The sequence below is a fragment of the Danio aesculapii genome, chromosome 25 (genome assembly GCF_903798145.1).
Source record: "Danio aesculapii chromosome 25, fDanAes4.1, whole genome shotgun sequence".
NCBI classification, from domain to species: domain Eukaryota; kingdom Metazoa; phylum Chordata; class Actinopteri; order Cypriniformes; family Danionidae; genus Danio; species Danio aesculapii.
The window spans coordinates 17,335,884-17,356,629 of NC_079459.1; the positions used below are offsets into that span (position 1 = coordinate 17,335,884).

At 33.1% G+C, this 20,746-nt stretch overlaps 1 protein-coding gene across 1 annotated transcript; it reads left to right on the forward strand.

Annotated features, from left to right (window-relative positions):
- Window positions 1-30: 30 nt before the first annotated feature.
- On the forward strand, window positions 31-20,746 carry nedd1 (NEDD1 gamma-tubulin ring complex targeting factor). The gene is made up of 17 exons (XM_056452082.1): window positions 31-197; window positions 1,471-1,614; window positions 4,108-4,202; window positions 4,278-4,394; window positions 5,353-5,493; window positions 5,926-6,155; window positions 7,897-8,098; window positions 10,622-10,778; window positions 10,888-11,019; window positions 11,115-11,153; window positions 11,230-11,334; window positions 13,766-13,810; window positions 13,901-14,070; window positions 16,216-16,423; window positions 18,276-18,366; window positions 19,748-19,814; window positions 19,906-20,746. Exons 2-17 carry the CDS (start codon window positions 1,479-1,481, stop codon window positions 20,008-20,010), a joined length of 2,040 nt encoding a protein of 679 aa, XP_056308057.1. The 5' UTR covers window positions 31-197; window positions 1,471-1,478; the 3' UTR covers window positions 20,011-20,746.

Here is a 20,746-nt window from a genome sequence, read left to right on the forward strand (position 1 = left end):
TCTCCCTTTTTGCTTGAGCCTAGCGGCGTGCCGTAGTGGCGGTTCCTTACCGCAGCCACGGATGTTCAAACTTTATCTATATGACAAAGTTTAGTTGCAGATAAAAGGGCACATTTGTTTAACGATAGTGGGTATATTGAGAACTATATACCAGCATATCGTTTACATTTTCTACACTTGTATAGTCCATAACAAGGGTAAGTAGCTAGCAGTTGCTAATCAGCTGGTGACTGCAGAAACTATTAGCACAACAACAACATGGACAGCATCAAGCTAAAGTCTTTTAAGCAGTCCTTGTTGTTTTATTTCAAATGTTTTCGATAATAATTTGCTGTTGAATTTACTTTTGTAAGTGAATTTCATTAATCTTTGACATGAGAGGGTTTTCATGAAGTAACTATTGCTTCTGAGCTAACTGCATCTAGTTTTTCTAAGCGTAAGGCATAACGTGAATTTATACTCTTCATGACAATTCAGACTGTAACGTTACAGATAAACTTGTCTGTTGGTTAAATCATACGTTTGTTCCGTTATTTACAGAAAAGATTCAGTGCAGATATAGGTAAACTGGTAAAGTTGGTTTTATATTCTACCAATCGTTCATTTTTGAACAGTGACAACTTGTGACACTGTCCCTGTATTGTTTACCACACTACTTTAAATATTCAGTCTGAAACAGCATGTAAGAATGACTTTAAAACAACATAAGCACTATTTGATTGACTGAAAAATGTTCTACCTTGATAGTCAATGGCTGCTAATATGATTTCAGTATTTAGAACTCGTAAAGAATACTTTTCTGAAATAATATTAAGGAAAAAGTCTGATTCTGTGAATATAAAAACACTTTTTTTATATACCTCATATACCATTGATAATCATTTTGATAATATATTAAAAGACTCTTATTTTACAACATTATTCATCAACTTATTTAATAATCGCTGGTCAGTATAACTATAGTTTTCTTTTTACAAAAATATAGGTTTTCGATGGAACACACATCTATAGTTTGCCATTTAAAAAAAAAACATAATTGTGTTTATTGAATTTTCACAATAATACAGAAAAAACTAAACACTTTCCAAAAATGCATAAAACAACAGTTCAACAAAAAAGGGGTCAGAATATATATAAAACAAAACTACAAATAAACCGATAAGTGTTAATTTTACAGACAGTAATTTCTATAAAATAGACAAAGGCAAGCTTCCAAATAATCAAAATATAGAATCCAGACTTTGTAAAACTGATATTTTGCCATTTTAATTTCTTAAAAGTTAATTGAAACATTAAATAAAACATTCATTTGCTTTCTATTTTACACAAAATTGAACAATGATAAATGTAATCTGATATTGATTGAATGACTATTTAAAGCTAGTCTACCTCTGCAGTGTGACATTTAATATTCCTGTGCACTTGTAGCATGGTGTGCCTGACATCTGTTCATCTTTTGTGTCCTGTCAGCTGCTGGGATGGAGGACGTCACGCGGCTGGTGTCGTCCGGTGACTGTCTGAAGATCTGGGACTCGAGCTCCATGACGGTGGTGGAGCAGTTTAATCCTCACAGTGCCACACATCCAGTGGCTCAAGTGTGCTGGAGCAGCAGCAGTATCCTCTAGCATTGACAAACTGTTTTCATATGTGTTTTTGAGCATCATTGGCACAATTACGTTGGTGTGGCATTAAGAAATGACAAAAGTTTAGAGAAAGTTGTGTATAAATGTAAAAATAAATAAAGAATATAATAATTTAGTGTAATAAATAATATTATAATAAAATAAATGCACAAGTAAAATTAAAAGTAGAAAAAATATGATTAACTGATAAAATCAAATAAAAAGTAAATGGGTAGAAATAGAAATATAGAAACCTAAATTAATAAAATGAATAATTAATAAAAATAATTATCTAAATTGAAATATGTGGTTAAAACGGTTGATTTAGCAAATTAAACATTTAGTAAACCTAAATTTGGATCATTGTTTCATCTAAAACATAAAAAGCTACTATTTAATCTAAACTCATGCATGTGTGTTTTATTTAATAGGCAGTATAAAATGTTTTGGAAATTGATCAAAGTTTATAGAAAAACACTAAATATATGAATAAATGAAACATTTAAATCAAAAATAGTCAGCTGAGATATACAATTTTTGTTGTTTTAGGAACAACAAATTTGACTTGAGGAAAAACTTGACTTCTAGTTGATCATTTGGGATCAGAAGTGGCTGATATAAAGGCAAAGGCTTCTAGATTACGCTTATTTTACCAAAATAAAATATGATCATGCCTTGATTTTTAATGATTTAATTAGGATAGTAAAGTCTGACTTTGCTTAGACAAAAGTCTTGTCACTTAACTGAAATATTGTACAGTATAGAATATAAAGTCATGCAAGAAGAATTGATATTGTGTATGACTCGCATAAGCTTGGAGGACTGCATCCATACATCTCTACAAGGACTCAAATAACATATTAATAAAGTCATCTGGAACGGCAAAGAAAGAGTTCTTGCAGTTCATCAAGATTCTTTGGATTCAGCTTCAATGCCTCCTCCTTTCATCTTACCCCAGACATGCTCAATAATGTTCATGTTTGGTGACTGGGCTGGCCAATCCTGGAGCACCTTGACTTTTTTTGCTTTCAGGTACTTTGATGTGGAGGCTGAAGTATGAGAAGGAGCGCTATCCTGCTGAAGAATTTACGTTTGTTATTTAATGGGCAGCACAAATGTCTTGATACCTCAGGCTGTTGATGTTACCATCCACTCTGCAGATTTCTCGCGCGCCCGCATACTGAATGTGACCCCAAACCATGATTTTTCCTTCATCAAACTTGACTGATTTCTATGAGAATCTTGGGTCCATGCGAGTACCAACAGGTCTTCTGCTGTATTTGTGATGATTGAGATGCAGTTCAACAGATGACTCTTAAAAAAAAAATCTACCTTCTGCCACTTTTACAAATGATCAACTAGAAATCAAGTTATAATTTGTTGCTCTTACAACTGGGATCAACGACAAGCCTTTTGTCAGGTAGTGTATAGAATTATATAAATAAATAATTTAGTGAAAGAAATAATATTATACTAAAATAAATGCATATAATAAGTTATATTATAAATAGGAAAATATAACATCCGATTATAAGTAATCATTTAAATTATATAATATTTTTTTAAAGTTTAAACCTAATCAACTAATATAATCTAAAAATAAATAAGTCAAAAATAGAAACCTAAATTCAAAATAATAAATTACCAAAATGAAAAAGAACATTAAAGTGATTATCCAAATAGAAAGATTTGGTTAAAATGAATGATTTGACAAATTAAACATTTAGCAAACCTGAATGGTTCATTAGAAATGCATGCAGGTGTGTTTTAATTTTTTTATAGGCAGTATAAAATGTCTTGGAAATGTATCGAAAAACAATAAAAAGATATGAATAAATAGGACATTCAAGTTAATAATATTCAGCTGAGATATATACATATGTACGAATATAAAATGGTAGAAACATTAAACAAATTATATTAACAAAACAATAAAATTAATATTGTAACAAATTGTTTAAATAAAAAATAAATAAAATTATATTAAATATATACAATTACTGAAAAATAAATAGATTAGCATACATGCATCATTAAAAGAATCAATAAATAATTCATTTTAGATCATTTAAAATCTAGAATTTAAGTTTAATATAAAAACTAAATAAAAATAGACCATTAAAAAATAAGAAAATGATGGTACATTTATAAATAATTTATTATATTGAGTATTAAAATATGTTAGTTTTTAATATAATATAGTTTAATAATAGTTTCTGAAATTACATAAGTATTTTATACATGAATAAATACTGATAAATACAGTACCACTATATTTGATAGTTAATCACAAAATGTCTACTACACAGTGTTTTAATAAAATCTCAATTCATATTAATTCATATTATCAACTCAATTCATATTATGTTAAATACAACAACATATGATGTCCTATGTCAACAATTTTGTAGCAGTTATAATAAAAGCATTTTATTAAAAGCATTTAGCTGGTTTGATGAAAGAGGTTTATCTTAACAGTGTTCAGATCAGTATGTGGTCAGTGCCAGCAGTATAGGAGACAAACTGGTGGTGTCCAGTCTCAAGTCCTCTCCTGTTCCAGTCATGGAGCTCGGAGAAGGGGTGAGCTGACAAACTACATATCTAACTCAAAATATCTTACTTATTGATGTCTGAACACCTGGCTTTTGTTTTTAGAAAAAGCAAACCCGTGTCAGTCTGAACTCCACGTCACAGTTCCTGGTCAGTGGTGGACTGGATAACACTGTTAATATCTGGGACCTCAAGACAAAACGACTGCACCGAAGCCTTAAGGTAATGCACTCTTACAGTAATAATAAATGTTTGTGTACATTTCTGAAAGCTCTCAACAGGCAGTTTAGATCATCTAGACTACCGGTCTGTTCCCTTTTTTGATCTTGGTATGTGTTCTGCACACCAAGGCTGCATTTATTTGATCAAAAATACAATACAAATGGTCAAAATGTGAAATATTGTTACAATTTAAAATAACTGTTTTCTTACTGAATGTGTGCTAACACATAATTTGCTTCTGTTATTTAAAGCAAAATTGTCAGCATCATTTCAGTCTTTAATGTCGAATGGTGCTCAGTAAATGTTTATTATAATTATTAATGTTGAAATGTGTTAGGCTGCTATATATATATATATATATATATATATATATATATATATATATATATATATATATATATATATATATATTTGGAGAAATTGTGATACAAAATCATTGATATGTATTTACTTTTATTCATCAAAGGCACATTTTATTGTTCAAGAGTGAAAGTAAAAAAGAAAGTAAATAAATGCTTTTAAAGTTTAATGGATATATGTTTTTGAACTTTGTTTTAATCAAAGAATCTTAAAAAGGAAATTGCCTCACAGTTTCCACAAAACAATATGAAGCAGAACATGATAATAACGATGAGCAAGTAATAGCTGATCATAATAGAACAGCAAATCAGGATATTGGTTAATGCAACACTGAAGAAGGATGCTGAAAATCCTCCTTTAAATGACAAGAGTACTTTAAACGTACTTTAAATTCAATAATGAAATTAGAAATTTCATTTGAAATGATATTTGTTTGTCCTATTATTTATTGTTTGAAATTGACTAATATTTTTTTTGGATTAGTATTTTTGATTAAATAAATGCAGCCTTAGTGAGTAGAAAGAAATCTTACTCATTTCAGGCTTTTGACCAGTAGTGTACATCCTTATTGATTTCCCTGCTGTCTCTTTCTGTGTAGGATCACAAGGAGGAGGTGACGTGTGTGTCTTTTAATGGTGGAGACAGCTACATCGCATCAGGCTCCACTAGCGGAGAAATCATCCTCCACAGCATCACAACCAACCTGTCCAGCAAACCTTTCGGCCACGGGCCAAATGTGGTGAGCCTGACTTCTTCAGCCATACAAAATAAAACAAATGAACTGTGACAGTAAATAGTGAAAATAATATTAATTGTTACATAAAAATAAATAAAAAGATCAACATATATAACACGCTAAAATTTATATCTTTAAATAAAAACAGTAAGTCAAATTAATAAACATACAAAAATACAAATATAAATGTTAAAAAATTGTTTAATTAAATGCGTAATTATATTAAAATAATGTAATGTACACAATGAAATATGCTTATGTAATAAAGCTGTAATATATATGTATTAACATGTATTCAAAGATTACAGAATTTACATATCTTATATATTTTTAATCCAGCATTTTTTAATTGCTAATCATTTCTCTAAACCATAAGACATAATCAGTTTTTGTTGTATCAGAAGTCTAACTTCCAGCATGTGCTGTTGTCTGCAGCCTGTTCATGATCTGAGGTACTCCCTGGTGAAACGCTCTCTGCTGGGCACGGTGTCTGACAGTGGATCTGTGGCCCTCTGGGATGCCAACACTCAGAAGGAGCTGCACTTGTTTGAGGGGGCGCACAAAGCCCCCTGTTCAGGGCTGGCCTTCTCCCCAGCCAATGATTTACTCTTCGTTACTGTAGGCCTGGACAAGAAGATCGTCTGCTATGACACCTCCAGCAAAATGTAAGAGACCGCATACACTTAGAAGAGCAATGTATCTATAAATTTAAAACAGTTTGAAGTTGACAGAAAATATCTCAATAGTTTTTTTAGGATGTCAGTGTTGTAAACTGTTGTTTGAAAGCTTACAAATTCTGAATTTATCCTGTGAAACTTTGTTTCTGTCAGACTTAGTGTTATTAACAGGAGTGTAGCGGACATTTTAAAAGTGGGGGGACAGCTGTATGAGATCATACGTTCATATAATTATTAATCACCTGTTTCTTAATGGTCTGTCTATAAGAGTGAGGGGTACGTATCCCCCGTCCCCCACGGTTGCTACGCCCCTGGTTATTAATGAAATAGTACTGATGTTTAGCAAGCTCCGCCCCCTCACATCTGTGTCAATTTCATTACTAAATAGACTGTTTCTTTTTTAATCAAATCATTTTCTAGTTCTGACAAATGGGACTGCACAATATATAATTTCAGCATCAATATCACAACGTGCCAATATGCAGTAGTCGTATCGTAGGATCTGCAGTGTCATGTTAGGGTTGATGCAACATGACCTAATCTAATAGGTTCTAATAGTGTGATAGAAATTATAAAGTTTGGCATTTTAACAACGATGAATTGTTTAATTATTTGCACAGTGAAGACTACATTGATAATTTACATTTGATTATTGCATTATCTGAACCTCAATGCTGTTAGAGTTCACAGAAAACCATAAAGCACTGTCTATTTCATTTTTCTCTTTGTTCTTAAGGTTTCATTTGTGCTGTTATTTTGTATGTTTTTGTGTAATTTTTGTATATTTTATGCAGACACTCCCCTAAAAACCATCCCAATCAATGTTAAGTTATGAATTCATTCTAAATATTTACTCGAGTCATCTTGTGAAATTATATTCATATTACAAAATATATTGCAGAAAAACAAAATATCGGTATTTGTTTTTCAATATCATTCAACCCTGCTGACAAGTCATGTATATTTTAGGAACGGTCTGATAGGCTGACAGTTACGGTTCCAAATTCGATGACAAATTGATGGTTTTGTGACGGAAGAATGTTTCCAAAAATTGTCAGGTATTTGGTTGTCACCCAGTGGCCACTTTGTAGAATAGCACCTAAACAAAATCTCACTGGACCTAACTATAAGTTTTATGATATCAGCTTCAAATTTGCAATATTACTTGGATACACATTCCATTGCAATTTTACCCCATTTTATTTGCTATAAACATTTATACGTTTGTATTAGGGATGTAATGATTCACTTAATTACAGATTCAATATAATTTACAATACTATTCACAATATGATTCTTTTTTATTTCTAACAAAAAGAATTGAGACAATTTAGAAATGAATAAATGTCCATGTATTTTCTTAAATGCTGCACATTTCTTTGTTATAAAAATTAAACTAATTGGCAATTAAAAAAGAAAGCTGCATAGTGCATTTTCACATCTATGTTTAATCTAAAACTATATAAATAAACATGATTCTTGGGTACTATTACACAATATCAATGTATTTAAAATATAAAAATGTTTGAAAAATGTTCACTTAAAGTTTACAACTTCATCAAAATGATCCTTATTCTCACAAACTCATGACAAAGACACAAAATGCTGAAATATGCATGCCAGGCCAGTAGATGGTGATATTGTTACAAAAGCAATGATTTAACATGCTGTTTGGAGTTTGACTTGAAGCTGTTGTCTGAATCAGTTGAAAGTGTTCATTTCTCCACAGAGTGTTCCGTAATAAGCAGGTGGAGTCTCCGCTCACAGCTATTGATTTTACTCCTGATGGAGCTGGACTGGTCGTGGGCTCAACGCAGGGCCGAATCTACCTGTATGACCTGAGAAACCTCAGTGCACCGGTCAAAATCAACACTGCTCACAAGACCTCAGTGACCTGCATTCGCTTCCAGAACTCCACCTCCAAGTTAAAGGTACAGCTGCATCTCTTATGTGTGTCTATCAACACATTTCCAGCCTTACATGGGTTTGTTTGTTGAATTTACTCATCTTTTTATTACACAACAAAAATCTATGGGCACAAGGACAAAACTGCATTGAACGCTCAAAGATTGTGGACAGTATGCATATCGTATTAATTTATATATTCTTATGTGTAATCTGCTTTTAAAATAATTATTCAGATGATTCTAAGAATGTTTTAATTATGCAGCGTGTTTCATATGAAATTAGTGCATTTAATCTATGTAGGTTTTAATGTTAATACATTTATTTTTGCAATTATTTCATATTTTTTAAAACTACTTATAACGCAATCCGTTGCAGGAGTAGTAAATATAGAAATTATGATTAAAGTATATAAATCCAGAAAAACAAACAAAAAGCGCTCAGGGGTAACTCAAATATTTGGTCGGTGCTCTTTGGGTAAGGGATTCATCAAAACATCAACAGAAATTAATCAAAGGCACTCGGAAAATGTGGAAAATTTAAAAAGCCTTTATTCAGATTAAGCCATGTGAATGAAGGCATTTTAAATTTTCCACATTTTCCAAATGCCTTGGACATAAACTTCTGTTTATGATTAAAATGTTTTAATATATGTTTTTGTGTTTTTTTATTATAATTTTATTAGTTTTTTTTATTTACTTTTAAATCTTGGTTAATCTATGTAACATGCAGTACATTTGATCTAAAGCAATTATTAATTTAATTAGTGTAAAATAATTTATTAACTTTTTTTACATGAATTTACCTTATTTAATTCATTAAAATATTTATATTTTTTAACATTTAGTTTTAAAAATATTCTTGGAGCAGTGTTTTTTATATGAAAATAGTTTTTTATTTCATTTAATTGGATTGAATTCATTAAATAAAATTCTAATCAGTTTTTTGTATTTACTTTTACTACTTATATTTATAATTTTGAGACCCCCATGGTAATGGTTAAAATTCTTTACTCATCCTGGGAAAAGGATTTTTCAGTCAGACGTAGCATTACTTATGAAATAGTACTTTTTTTTTTCAAGCTCTGCCCCCTCACATCAATGTCAAGTTTCATATTACAAAAATTATCGTTTTGTTTTAATCAAATCTTTTTCTAATTCTGACAAGTCATATATATTTTAGGAAAGCGTTGACCGTTACAGTTCCATTTGATGACAAATTAATGCAGATTCATACGGTCATGGAAAACCTGGAAAATCATAACATTTTGACATGGCATTTTCAAGGCATGGAAAAGTTTTGGAAAAACCCACAAAGTTTTGGAAAAGTCATGGAAATTAGTTTAACAAATATCTGTTTACTTGAATTAGAGCTGCACGATATTGGAAAAATCTGTATTCTGTATTTCTGTGATATATATTGCGATGTGAATACAATTTCACCAGATGATTAAACAGGTTTATTTAGATTGATTGGGGGGATTTTGTAGAGGAGTGAATCTCAAATAATATATAACAAATAAATTACAAGCAGAAATAAATAAAATATAGTAAAGATAAAAGTGAATTATAGTTTTCAGGTATTCACTATTCAGGTACAGATATTGAATAATCAACACTGTGTTGTCTTCATTGTATATTATTTAATCTTTATTAAAGTTACAATTAAATTTAAATCTCAAATACAAAATAGATTGTTGCGTGTTCTATGATATGCTGTAATAAATTTGAATGTCATTGTTTTTTTTTATTATTTACCATGTATATGTAGACATTATATGAAGCACTACGTCATGAAAATGTTCTTCTGTAAAATTCTTAGAATTTTAGTAGTTAAAATGTGTATGAACCCTGTTGATGGTTTTGTGACAGGAGAATGTTTCGAAAAATTGACATGGATTTGGTTGTCATCCAGTGGCCATTTTGTAGTATAGCACCTACACTAACCTTACACCTAAAACCTAACCTAAACGTCCGGGGACCCAAAGTTTTGTGATATCAACTTCAAATTTGGAATATCACTTAGATACACATTTTTATAGCAATTTTACCACATTTTCTTTGCAGGAAACTTTTAAAAGTTTGTATTAGGGATGAAACGATTCACTCAATTCCCGATTCGAATCACAATACAATAAATTATGTTTTATTTTTAATAAAATTAGACTTACAATTTAGAAATGAATAAATGTCCATGCATCATTTCTTAAATGTAGTAAACATGTAGTTTTAAAAAAATACTCTTGGAGTTTGTATTTTGTGCAGTGTTTTTTTATTTCACAATAGTCTTGTTTCAATTAATAGGTTTGAATTTATTCAATAAAATACTTATTATATTTCATATTTTTTTTATTTATAATTTTAAAACCTCTGATTTATAAAAAGAACAAAGGTTTATTATAGAAATTGTAATTTTAAAGCATTTCTTTTTTTTATTATAAAATTGTATTTAAATACCTTAAGTTTTATTTAATTTTACTTAGTTCTCAAGAATATGAAATATTGTCCCTTCATTCATCAGTTTATTTATAGTTCTGACTCTTGTTACAGTCCACCAAATCATCCAGCAAATCTTCTCAATCAAATAAAAGGATCTCAGTCAAGCTGGGCAGCAGTCAGCAGACGGGACCCTCCACCCCAACATCTACTGTCCCTCCAATTGTTTCCGGATCTGAATTTCCTGGAGACGGTCAAGCCCAAGTCACAGGTTAGATTTACTCTTCATGACTAGAGACAGCTTTATTTCTTAGCTGGTATATTTAAAGCCCTGTTTTTAGCTGCTTTAATAATAATAATAATAATGTGTTGTGTTTCAGGTCCGTCTGCTGAGGTGTTTTCTCGAGAGGCAGAGGTTCAGCTCAGTCAAGATCAGATGCCCAATGTTGAGAAATTCAGCAGCATCGGACGAAATAGTTTAAACCTGGACATTTTCTCCCCTCTTAATGATGGTACAAAGCACTGTGCTTCATATCTCTCTGCTTATTTTTAATTACTAATAATAAGTGTAGAATAAATAAAGTTAAATCGTCTGCTTTTCCATCAGGTTTTAAATCACATGGCTTTGCTGATACTTCAAGAAATGGTGAGGATTATTTAATGATGTTCAGTTAAATATGGCAGAATTGAGGAGATTATGAGTATGTTGATGTTGTTTCTAGGCGGCAGTATAGATGTTTTCTCAAGGGAAGCAGAAGGACAGCAGACCGCTGACCGCATCAGAGTCGGCAGAAACAGCCTGGACATCTTTTCACCTGTACGAGAAGGTGAGGACGCTTTTACACCACATTTGCCCTTTATATTTAATATACAGTTGAAACCAGAATCATTAGCCCTCCTGAATTATAAGCTCCCCTGTTTTGCCAATTTCTGTTTAACAGAAAGAAGAATTTTTTTAAACACATTTCTAAACATAATAGTTTTAATAACTCATTTTTAATAACTGAAGTCTTTTATCTTAGCCAGAATGACAGTACATAATATTTTAGATATTTTTCAAGATGCTAGTATTCAGCTTTACGTCCAATTTAAAGGCTTAACTAGGTTAATTAGGCAAGTGAGGGTAATTAAGCAAGTCATTGCATAAAAGTGATTTATTCTGTAGACAGTTATTTATTGTTAAACACTTAATTGTTAAACATTTAATAAATATTGCTTGAGGAGGCAAATAATGTCGATATTAATAATATTAATTCCAAACTGCTTTTATTGCAGCCATAATAAAACAAATAAGATTTTCTCCAGAAGAAAAATAAAGGAAATACTGTAAAAAATTCCTCGTTCTGTTAAACATAATTTGAAAAATATTTGAAAAAGAAAAAAAATTCACAAGAGGGCAAATCATTTTGACTTCAACTTAATTTAATAACATTTAGTATGCCATTCAAAAATTTGGGGCTTGTAAGATTATTTTGATTTTGAAGTCACTTATGCTCATCACATTGCATTCATTTGATTAAAAATTGTATATTGTCACTATTGCCCTTTGTCATTTAATGTTAATGATGATTTAATGATTGCTGAATGCAGCAAATTATGAAAAACGTATTGATCAAGATGCATGAAATTTAATTTCATGATAAGTATGTAATTGATAATGTTTAATAGTCAATAGAAATCTTTCTAAAATGCCTATTTGTTTCTTACCAAACATTTCTTATTGGCATTGCTGATTAAGTTATTTATTTATCCATCTTTACCATATTTCTGGGTAAACAATTCTGAGTTTGCTTAACACAGGTGAGTGGACTGAACAAACCACCTGTAAGAAAAAAAAACACCCTTTCCTCTCTATAAGCACCAGACACTTTCTTACAAACACTGTTACATAAAACAAAAGCAAAACTATTTTAGACTTGTCATGGTATCTAGATTTACTGTTCTGGTGAGGTTTGAGTTCTGCTTTTATCCTCATTTACAAGTTGCTCTGGATCAGTGTCTTCTAAATCACAAAATGTAAATGCACGTTTTATTTATGTTTTGAACATTTGTTTTATCAACGACACATAAAATGTATCAAAAGTGAAATTAAATATATTTATTATAATTCTACAATGTAATCGGTAATAAACGATATTTCTAATCCTTAATGAGTCCTAAAAAGCAAAAATTAGAAGGAAAATTGTTTTCAACATGAATAATCATAGGAATTATTAATGACTGAACCCAAAATATCATTTATTATAACAAAGCAAGAAATCAGCACATTATAATGCTTTCTGAAGGATCACATGACACTGACTGGAGTAATTATGCTGAAACTTTAGCTTTGAATAACGGGAATAATTGACATTTTTTAAATATTTAAGTAAAAGCTTATTGTAATTAGATTTCATAATATTACTGCTTTTACTGTAGGGCTCGGCGAATTGGCCTAAAATCAAAATCTTGATTGATTGAACTTGATTATGATCAATGACCAATTATTATTATTTTTTTTTTTGCCCTCATAGTTCACTGACAAGTTGTACATTAAATATGCTCACATGTTACAAGTGAGAGATTTTTGAATGGAGAGTGGTATACTTTGTTTTCAAATTTAATTTTAAAGTTTTAAATTTAAAGAAAACACACACTATCTGTTATTTATGAAGGTTTATTGAACCTCAACTGACATGAAAACACACATTGCCTGAAACAGTCACTTTTTTTTCCTATAAAAAGTCATAATAAATAACTTGCACTTTTGGGGACAAAATTTTCAGTTTTCAATGTTTTCCATATTAAAAGTAGAAAATAAGCAGCATCTCTTCTAAATAAATATTTAAAGTGTATTTCTTGCATCTACTGTAAACAAATATTTTAATGTTAATAATAATTTATTTTAATGTAAAATAATCTGTCTCAAGGCATCTCATGTAGTGCAAACGTGCAACATGTAGTTACATTTTTTTGAGAGGTGTGCAGGTATGCGACCACATGAATGACCATATGTGTGTGTGCTCGACGCAGAAGTATAAATCAGCCTTAACAGAGTGGGGTCACATGACTCCACACGGAGTAGGAAAAGTAATTGAAAAAATTGACCTGGAAAAATTAGATCAATTATAGGTTCTGAGTGTTGATTTTGATTAATCGCCCGGCCCTATTTTATTGTATTTTTTTATTAATTATATTTTTGATGAGTTGAGGAGACTTTTTTTTTTTTTTTTACATTTATTTAACTAATTATTTACCAATTAAACCACATCTCTCTAGATTACAAAGGGCACAGACTGAGTGATGTATCAAGTGGAAAGAAAGGTAAGTTGCTACAAACTACATTTCATTTTCATCCACCGTAATGAGCATAAAATAATAAAAATGTACTTTGACCACTCTCTGCATTACTAGAATTTGAATATCTACCTCATTTCCCCGGCGGCTCATCCCAGAGGAAGACTCCATTGGGCACTCCTGCCAGCCGCTGCTACAGTCCATCTGTGGTGCAGACTCCACCAATCAAAGAAGAGGAGTCCACCACTACCCCTCCACACCAGACTGATGTCCAGAATGGCACCAAGGTCCATTGTTTATCATTATGGGTGCACTGTAATAAAAAACTAAACATTCTGTATGCACTTAGCTGAAAATTAAACTGCTTTATTTTATTTGTTTATTTATTTTTTAAATAATGTAAAAGAAGTTTGCAAGCCTTTTTAAATTTAAGTCGTAAATAACATATTTACTAATTAAAAAAACAAACCAATTATAATATAATAGACGATAATATAATATAATATAGAGCTATATATATATATATATATATATATATATATATATATATATATATACTGTATATCAGTTGAAGTTAGAATTATTAGCCCCCCCTGAATTATTAACCCCCTTTTTATTATTTTACCTAGTTTCTGTTTAACGGGGAGGTTTTTTCAACTCATTTCTAAACATAATAGTTTTAATAACTCATTTCTAATAACTGATTTATTTTATCTTTGCCATGATGACAGTAAATAATATTTTACTAGATATTTTTCAAGACACTTCTATACAGCTTAAAGTGACATTTAAAGGCTTAACTAGGTTAATTAGGTTAACTAGGCAGGTTTGGGTAATTAGGCAAGTTATTGTATAACGATGGTTTGTTCTGTAGACTATCAAAAATATATAGCTTGAAGGGGCTAAAAATTTTGACCTTAAAATTATTATTTTTTTTTAATAAAACTGCTTTTATTCTAGCCGAAATTAAAGAAATAAGACTTTCTCCAGCAGAAAAAATATTATCAGACATACTGTGAAAATGTCCTTGCTCTGTTAAACATCATTTGGTAAAATTTTTAAAAAGAAAAAAAAAAATGAAAGGGGGGCTAATAATTCTGACTTCAACTGTAAATATAATATAATACTAGCAATGATGCCTCACAGCAAGAAGGTCACTGGTTCGAGTCTCGGCTGGGTCAGTTCTGTGTGGAGTTTGCATGTTCTCCCCATGTTTGCGTGGCTTTCCTCTGGTTTCCCCCACAGTCCAAAGACATGCGGTATAGGTGAACTAAATTGGCCGTAGCGTACAAGTGTGTGTGTGTGAATTGGAGAGTGTATGGGTGTTTCCCAGTACTGGGTTGCAGCTGGAAGGGCTTCCGCTATGTAAAACAGTTGCCGGAATAATTTGTGGTTTATTTCGCTGTGGCGACCCCTGATAAATAAACTAAGCCGAAGGACAATGAATGAATAATATAATATAAGAACAATATTTTTTATTGACTGAGCAAGTCGAGAGGCATTGTTTTACCAGCGTTGCCATGACAGCACAGCAACACTATTGCAAGAAGCAGGAACAAGTATACTACATAAAAATGTCCTGTTGGTGTGTTATTTAAGCAGACTTTTTCATTTCCGTTGAGCGTGTTCGGTGCATGCATGAAGAACTTACAACATTTGAACTTTGAGAAAAGTAGGGCTACGTGATATTGGAGAAATCTGACATTGCGATATTTCGTTTTTCTGCGATTATATATTGCGATATGAATACTGCTTCAGCAGATGGCTTGAACAGCTCTATTTGGAAAGAAATCATTAAATAGGACTGATTAAGGTGATTTTCTAAGGGTGCGAATCATGTCTAAAAAAGGATAAACAAATTGTGAGCAAAAATAATTACAATAGAGCAACGAAAAAAGTAAAACTAACAGCGCTTAATGGTTTTCCGGAAAGTCTCACAGTATTCAGGTATAGAAATGAAATAATGAAATGCAAAATAACACTGTGCTGTCTTCATTGTATAAATTCAGTAAAACAATTCCTCATTAAAGTTACAAATGTACTTTTTTGTGTGCCCAAATGCTTTTAACTCTCTTAAAATGCCTTAAATGTAAATGATAAACTTTCACTTTGTTATTCTTTGCTATGACTCCACAGATCTTATTCTCAACCGTTGTGTTGATCTAATTCTGCGACGTGACTATTGCAGGCACACTCATTGCTATATCGATGCTGAAACGATGTATTGTGCAGCCCTAGATCAAGGCTGTGCGCCACGCTAGTGCTTTTGTGACTATAGCTGGAGGGAGAGTGAAACAGTTTGAGCAGTTTGACGCAGCAGTCTTTTTTGGCTCATATTTCTTTATTTGGTGCATCACTATAATAATAATTAGCATCCAGTGCATTTTTGTATTGATAAATTCAGCTTAAACTCTTCTCTGTGTTGTTGGCAGGTGGAGAAGAGTAACGGTGTGCGGCAGGAGTATGATGCCATCACCACACCGCCTGCAGCTCAGAGCACGCGAATTCAGTCCGTTCAGCCTCAGTTCAACACACCGGAGCCCTGTCAGAGGAGAGATCTGTCCACACAGCTCACATATGACTCCCCCGTCAGCAGAGCTCCTGCTCCTCCTCCCCCCGCTGCTGCTGCTGCTGCTGCTGGTATGCTTACTAAAGTTCACACACATATGAAAATATCACCACAGTTGAATGACCCTCAAGCCATTCTCTTTGTATCTGACTTTCATCATGAGGTTCAATGTCATCAAAGCAGACGACCTGATGGTTTGCTCCTTCAGTGTTCATCATTGTGCAAAAGGAGGAGCAGTAATTGCTTCATTCCTGACGTCATTCAGGGATGTGGTTGTAGACCTACCTAGGCTGTTGTGTATAAAGATATTGTGTAGTCCAATAATGTGCTCGCACGAGGAAGCTGCTGATTATAAAATTGTTTTAAATGCATGCGCGGCTATGCACACTTCTACGGTGCTCCCGTGTCAGCAAGCTTGCCCCCCCCCCCCCCCTTAATTTGGACGCGTATTTTTATGACAAAACGCGACACAGAGAAGCGAGATCAGCCATCTGTGGCCTCTGAGGCCTCTTTCGCGCACTCTGTGTCACGCGCACTCGCTCTCTCTGTCAGTGACGGTGCAGCGCGCAACAGTTTTTCACATTCGTCAGAAGTTAACCCCTGAATTGACACAGGTAATAGAAAGATTCAACTTTAGTCATGTTCTTGTTGTGAAACACTATTAAAATATCCTCTGTTGATTATATTAGACTTTTGTTTTCAATAGCGATTTCAAAACTTTTAATATAGGAAGTCCTCGGCTAGGCAATTGATCAGACGTTGAGTGTACATAGTTTTACATTAGAAAATGCAGTCTTGAACTTACAGTCGGCAGGTACAGAACAGATGTAACACATCGATCAAATGTAGTTTTCAGTCACAGTCATGTAAAAGTAATATTCAACTCGTTTAGTTTTGCCTTCATTCGTTTTTGATTTCAGTAGTGACATAAAGGCACAAACGAATGTGACACCAGTTTTGTGCGATTTAGAGAAAATAATGGGGCGGAGAGTGACGTCGCGGCTCCTGAAGTGTTTTGATTAGGCAATATCTATATAATAAAAATAGATACAGTGTTTATTTTGACGGCACAAATCGAGCACAAGCGAATGACGCCAGTTTTGTGAGATTTAGACAACCTGGGGTGGAGAGTGACATCAGGACTCCCGAAATATTTTAATTAGGCAATATCTAAACACTAAATATCGATACAGAGTTTATTTTAACAGCACAAACCAGCAAAAGCGAATGACAACAGATTTGTATGATTTAGACGACCTGGGGTGGAGAGTGACGTTACGACTCCCGAAATATTTTAATTATATCTAAACAACGAAAATAGATAAAGTGTTTGTTTTAACGGCACAAACCAGCACAAACAAATGACACCAGATTGGTGCGATTTAGAGGAAGTGGGATGGAGAGTGGCGTCACGGCTCTGGAAATATTTTGCATATATAAATATATCTAAACAAGGAAAACGGATACCATGTTTGTTTTAACGGCACAAACCAGCACAAACGACCTTCGCTGATTTGAAGTCATTTGAGCAACATGGGGTGGAAAGTGATGTCACACGGTCCAAAAAAAATGCTTAATATCTCAGACCCCAAACCAGCACAATCGTTTTTGCGACACAAATCAGCACAAACATTGCACAAATTTTTGGCATAGTTTTGGGGATTATTTATTTTTATGGGGTGCCACCTTCACGGAGATCGACATCCATAGTATTTTTGGTTCTTATGGAAGTCAATGTCTGTTATTTCTTAACATTTTTCATCTCTTCCTTTGTGTTCAAAAGAAAGAAACACAAACCAGTTTGGAACAACTGAAGGGAGAGTAAATAATGAGGACTTTGTTTTGCGTGAACTGTCCCTTTAAGTATATCAAGGCCTTCAGATGAAAGGGTTTAAATAGGATGAAATGTGTGTTTCTCCTCAGCTCCAGCCGCAGCAGTGGATTCTGCTCCACTCACTTCTGTTCAGATGAACTTTGTCCGTAATATGATCCATGAGGCATTGGAGGACTTCAGGTGAGCCGCTGCATATTTAACACAATGTTGGAAAGTAGTATTATTTTGTTCCTGCTATGGATGTCAATGGCTGCTTTTTTTCCAGAATATCTTCCTTTGTAAACAGCGGAAAGGAATTCATAAATGTTTAGAACCACTTGAGTGTAAGTAAATAGAGAGGAAATGTTCATTTTTGGGTGAACTATCCATTTAACTTAAGCTAAAACCATAGACATTTTCTTTATTTCAATAAAAAGTTGGCTAAAATATGTCAGCACAAATAACTTCAAATAAAACAGTAATCTTTATTAATATCTTGATGTTAATGTGTCTTAATCTATTACTAGTATACACTCATCAGCCACTTTATTAGGTACACCTTACTAGTACTGAGTTTGAAACACATTTACCTTCAGAACTGCTTTAATCCTTCGTGGCATAGATTCAACAAGGTACTGGAAAGATGTCAGCTGCACATCCATGATGCAAAACTCCCGTTCCACCACATCCCATAGATGCTCTACTGGATTGAGAACTGGTGACTGTGGCGGCCATTTGAATACAGTGAACTCATTGTCATCAAGAAACCAGTCTGAGATGATTCGCGCTTTATGACTTGGTGTGTTATCCTGCTGGAAGTAGCCATCAGAATTTGGGTACACTGTGGTCATAAAGGGATGGACATGGTCAGCAACAATATTCAGGTTGGCTGTGGTGTTGACATGATGCTCAATTGGTACTAATGGACCCAAAGCGTGCCAAGAAAATATCCATTACACCACCATCTACCCGGATGGATTCATGCTTTCATGTTGTTGATGCCAAATTCTGATCCTACCATCCAAATGTTGCATCAGAAATTGAGACTCATCAGACCAGGCAACATTTTTCAAATCTTCTATTGTCCATATTTGGTGAATCTGTGCGAACTGTAGCCTCAGTTTCCTGTTCTTAGCTGACAGGAGTGGCACACGATGTGATCTTCTGCTGCTGTAGCCCATTCGCCTCAAGGTTGGACGTGTTATGCTCTTCTGCGTACCTCTATTGTAACGAATGGTTATTTGAGTTACTGTTGCCTTTCTATCAGCTCAAACCAGTCTGGCCTACCTCTTTGGCTGATTAGAAATTTGCATTTACGAGCAGTTGGACAGGTGTACCTAATAAAGTGGCCGGAGAGTGTATATTACTACAATCTATTACCAAAACTTTCGCAAAGTTTTGATGAATTGAAAAGAAAAGTAACATGGTCATCGAAAAAATCAAACACTATATAAACATTTAAATAAAACTAAGGCAAACACAAAAGATACAAAAACTATATATATTTATTTAGTATGTCTTGTTTATATTTTTACTGTTTCTGAGTGAGAAAAGACTCATACAGTTTGACTATTATACACAGAGACACGTGTCATCGAGACATCATCAATCTACAGGTGGAGATGGTTCGCCAGTTCTACATCCAGCTGGTAACTGTGTCTCTTTCACAAACTGTTATTCTTTAAACAGCCAGAAAATGAATATTACACCCCTCATAATAACACCGCTCATCTTTTCCAGAATGAAATCCACGGTCTGATCGAGAAATACTCTGTCAACGACTCACTCGTCGAAGAAATTGAAAGACTGAAAGAGGAAAACAAACGACTACGAGCCAATTATTAAAGCAAGCTCGTGTGTCTGCCAGTGCCTTCACTCTGTTTGTCATATCAGCACACTTTTATATTCGCTTCAGCTCATCAAGAGTGTTTTTGTAGGATTTCTATGCCATAAAAACAGATGGAAATGAACTCAGTTTGTTTTTCTCTCCAAGGTGTGCGTTTATACAGCCTGACTAGTTTACTGAAAAAATACAGGTATTGGCACTTAGGATGCGAGTAGAGTGAATAGACATCTCAGCGTGGATTTTGCGACCTATTTTTGCCTCACATAATTTTTGAAAACCGCATGCCAAAAATGAAAGGACACTGGTAAACGTAGATATGTATGTATTTTCGCTGCATAAGTATGTGTGTAGGTCAGAGGTGCTCAACCCTGTTCCTGGAGATCTGCCTTCCTGCAGAGTTCAGCTACAACCCTGATCTGCCCTGAACACAGCTAAACTAATTCATTAGGACCTGAAGAGAACAAGATAATTACAGGCAGGTGTGTTTGATATGGGTTGCAACTGAAATCTGCAGGAAGGTAGATCTCCAGGAACAGGGTTGGTCACCCCTGCTGTAGTTTCTATGACTGCAAGTGCTTTAATACATGACATTTAGTTCAAATCAGTTTTATACAATCTTGAAATGACTAACTCCAAACTATTGTCCTATACACTGTGCTATTAATCCACATTTGTAAGACGTCTTCCTATGGACTGGCCTAAATAAATTATTTCTGCATATTTGTGTTTTCATAA

Excerpts from the sequence above, each read along its gene's own strand:
- nedd1 (XM_056452082.1), top strand. The coding sequence starts at position 1,479 with ATGGAGGACGTCACGCGGCTGGTGTCGTCCGGTGACTGTCTGAAGATC. Across the intron at positions 4,203-4,277 it reads TCATGGAGCTCGGAGAAGGG|AAAAAGCAAACCCGTGTCAG; the intron begins GTGAGCTGACAA and ends TTTTGTTTTTAG. Across the intron at positions 11,335-13,765 it reads CTTTTCACCTGTACGAGAAG|ATTACAAAGGGCACAGACTG; the intron begins GTGAGGACGCTT and ends ACATCTCTCTAG.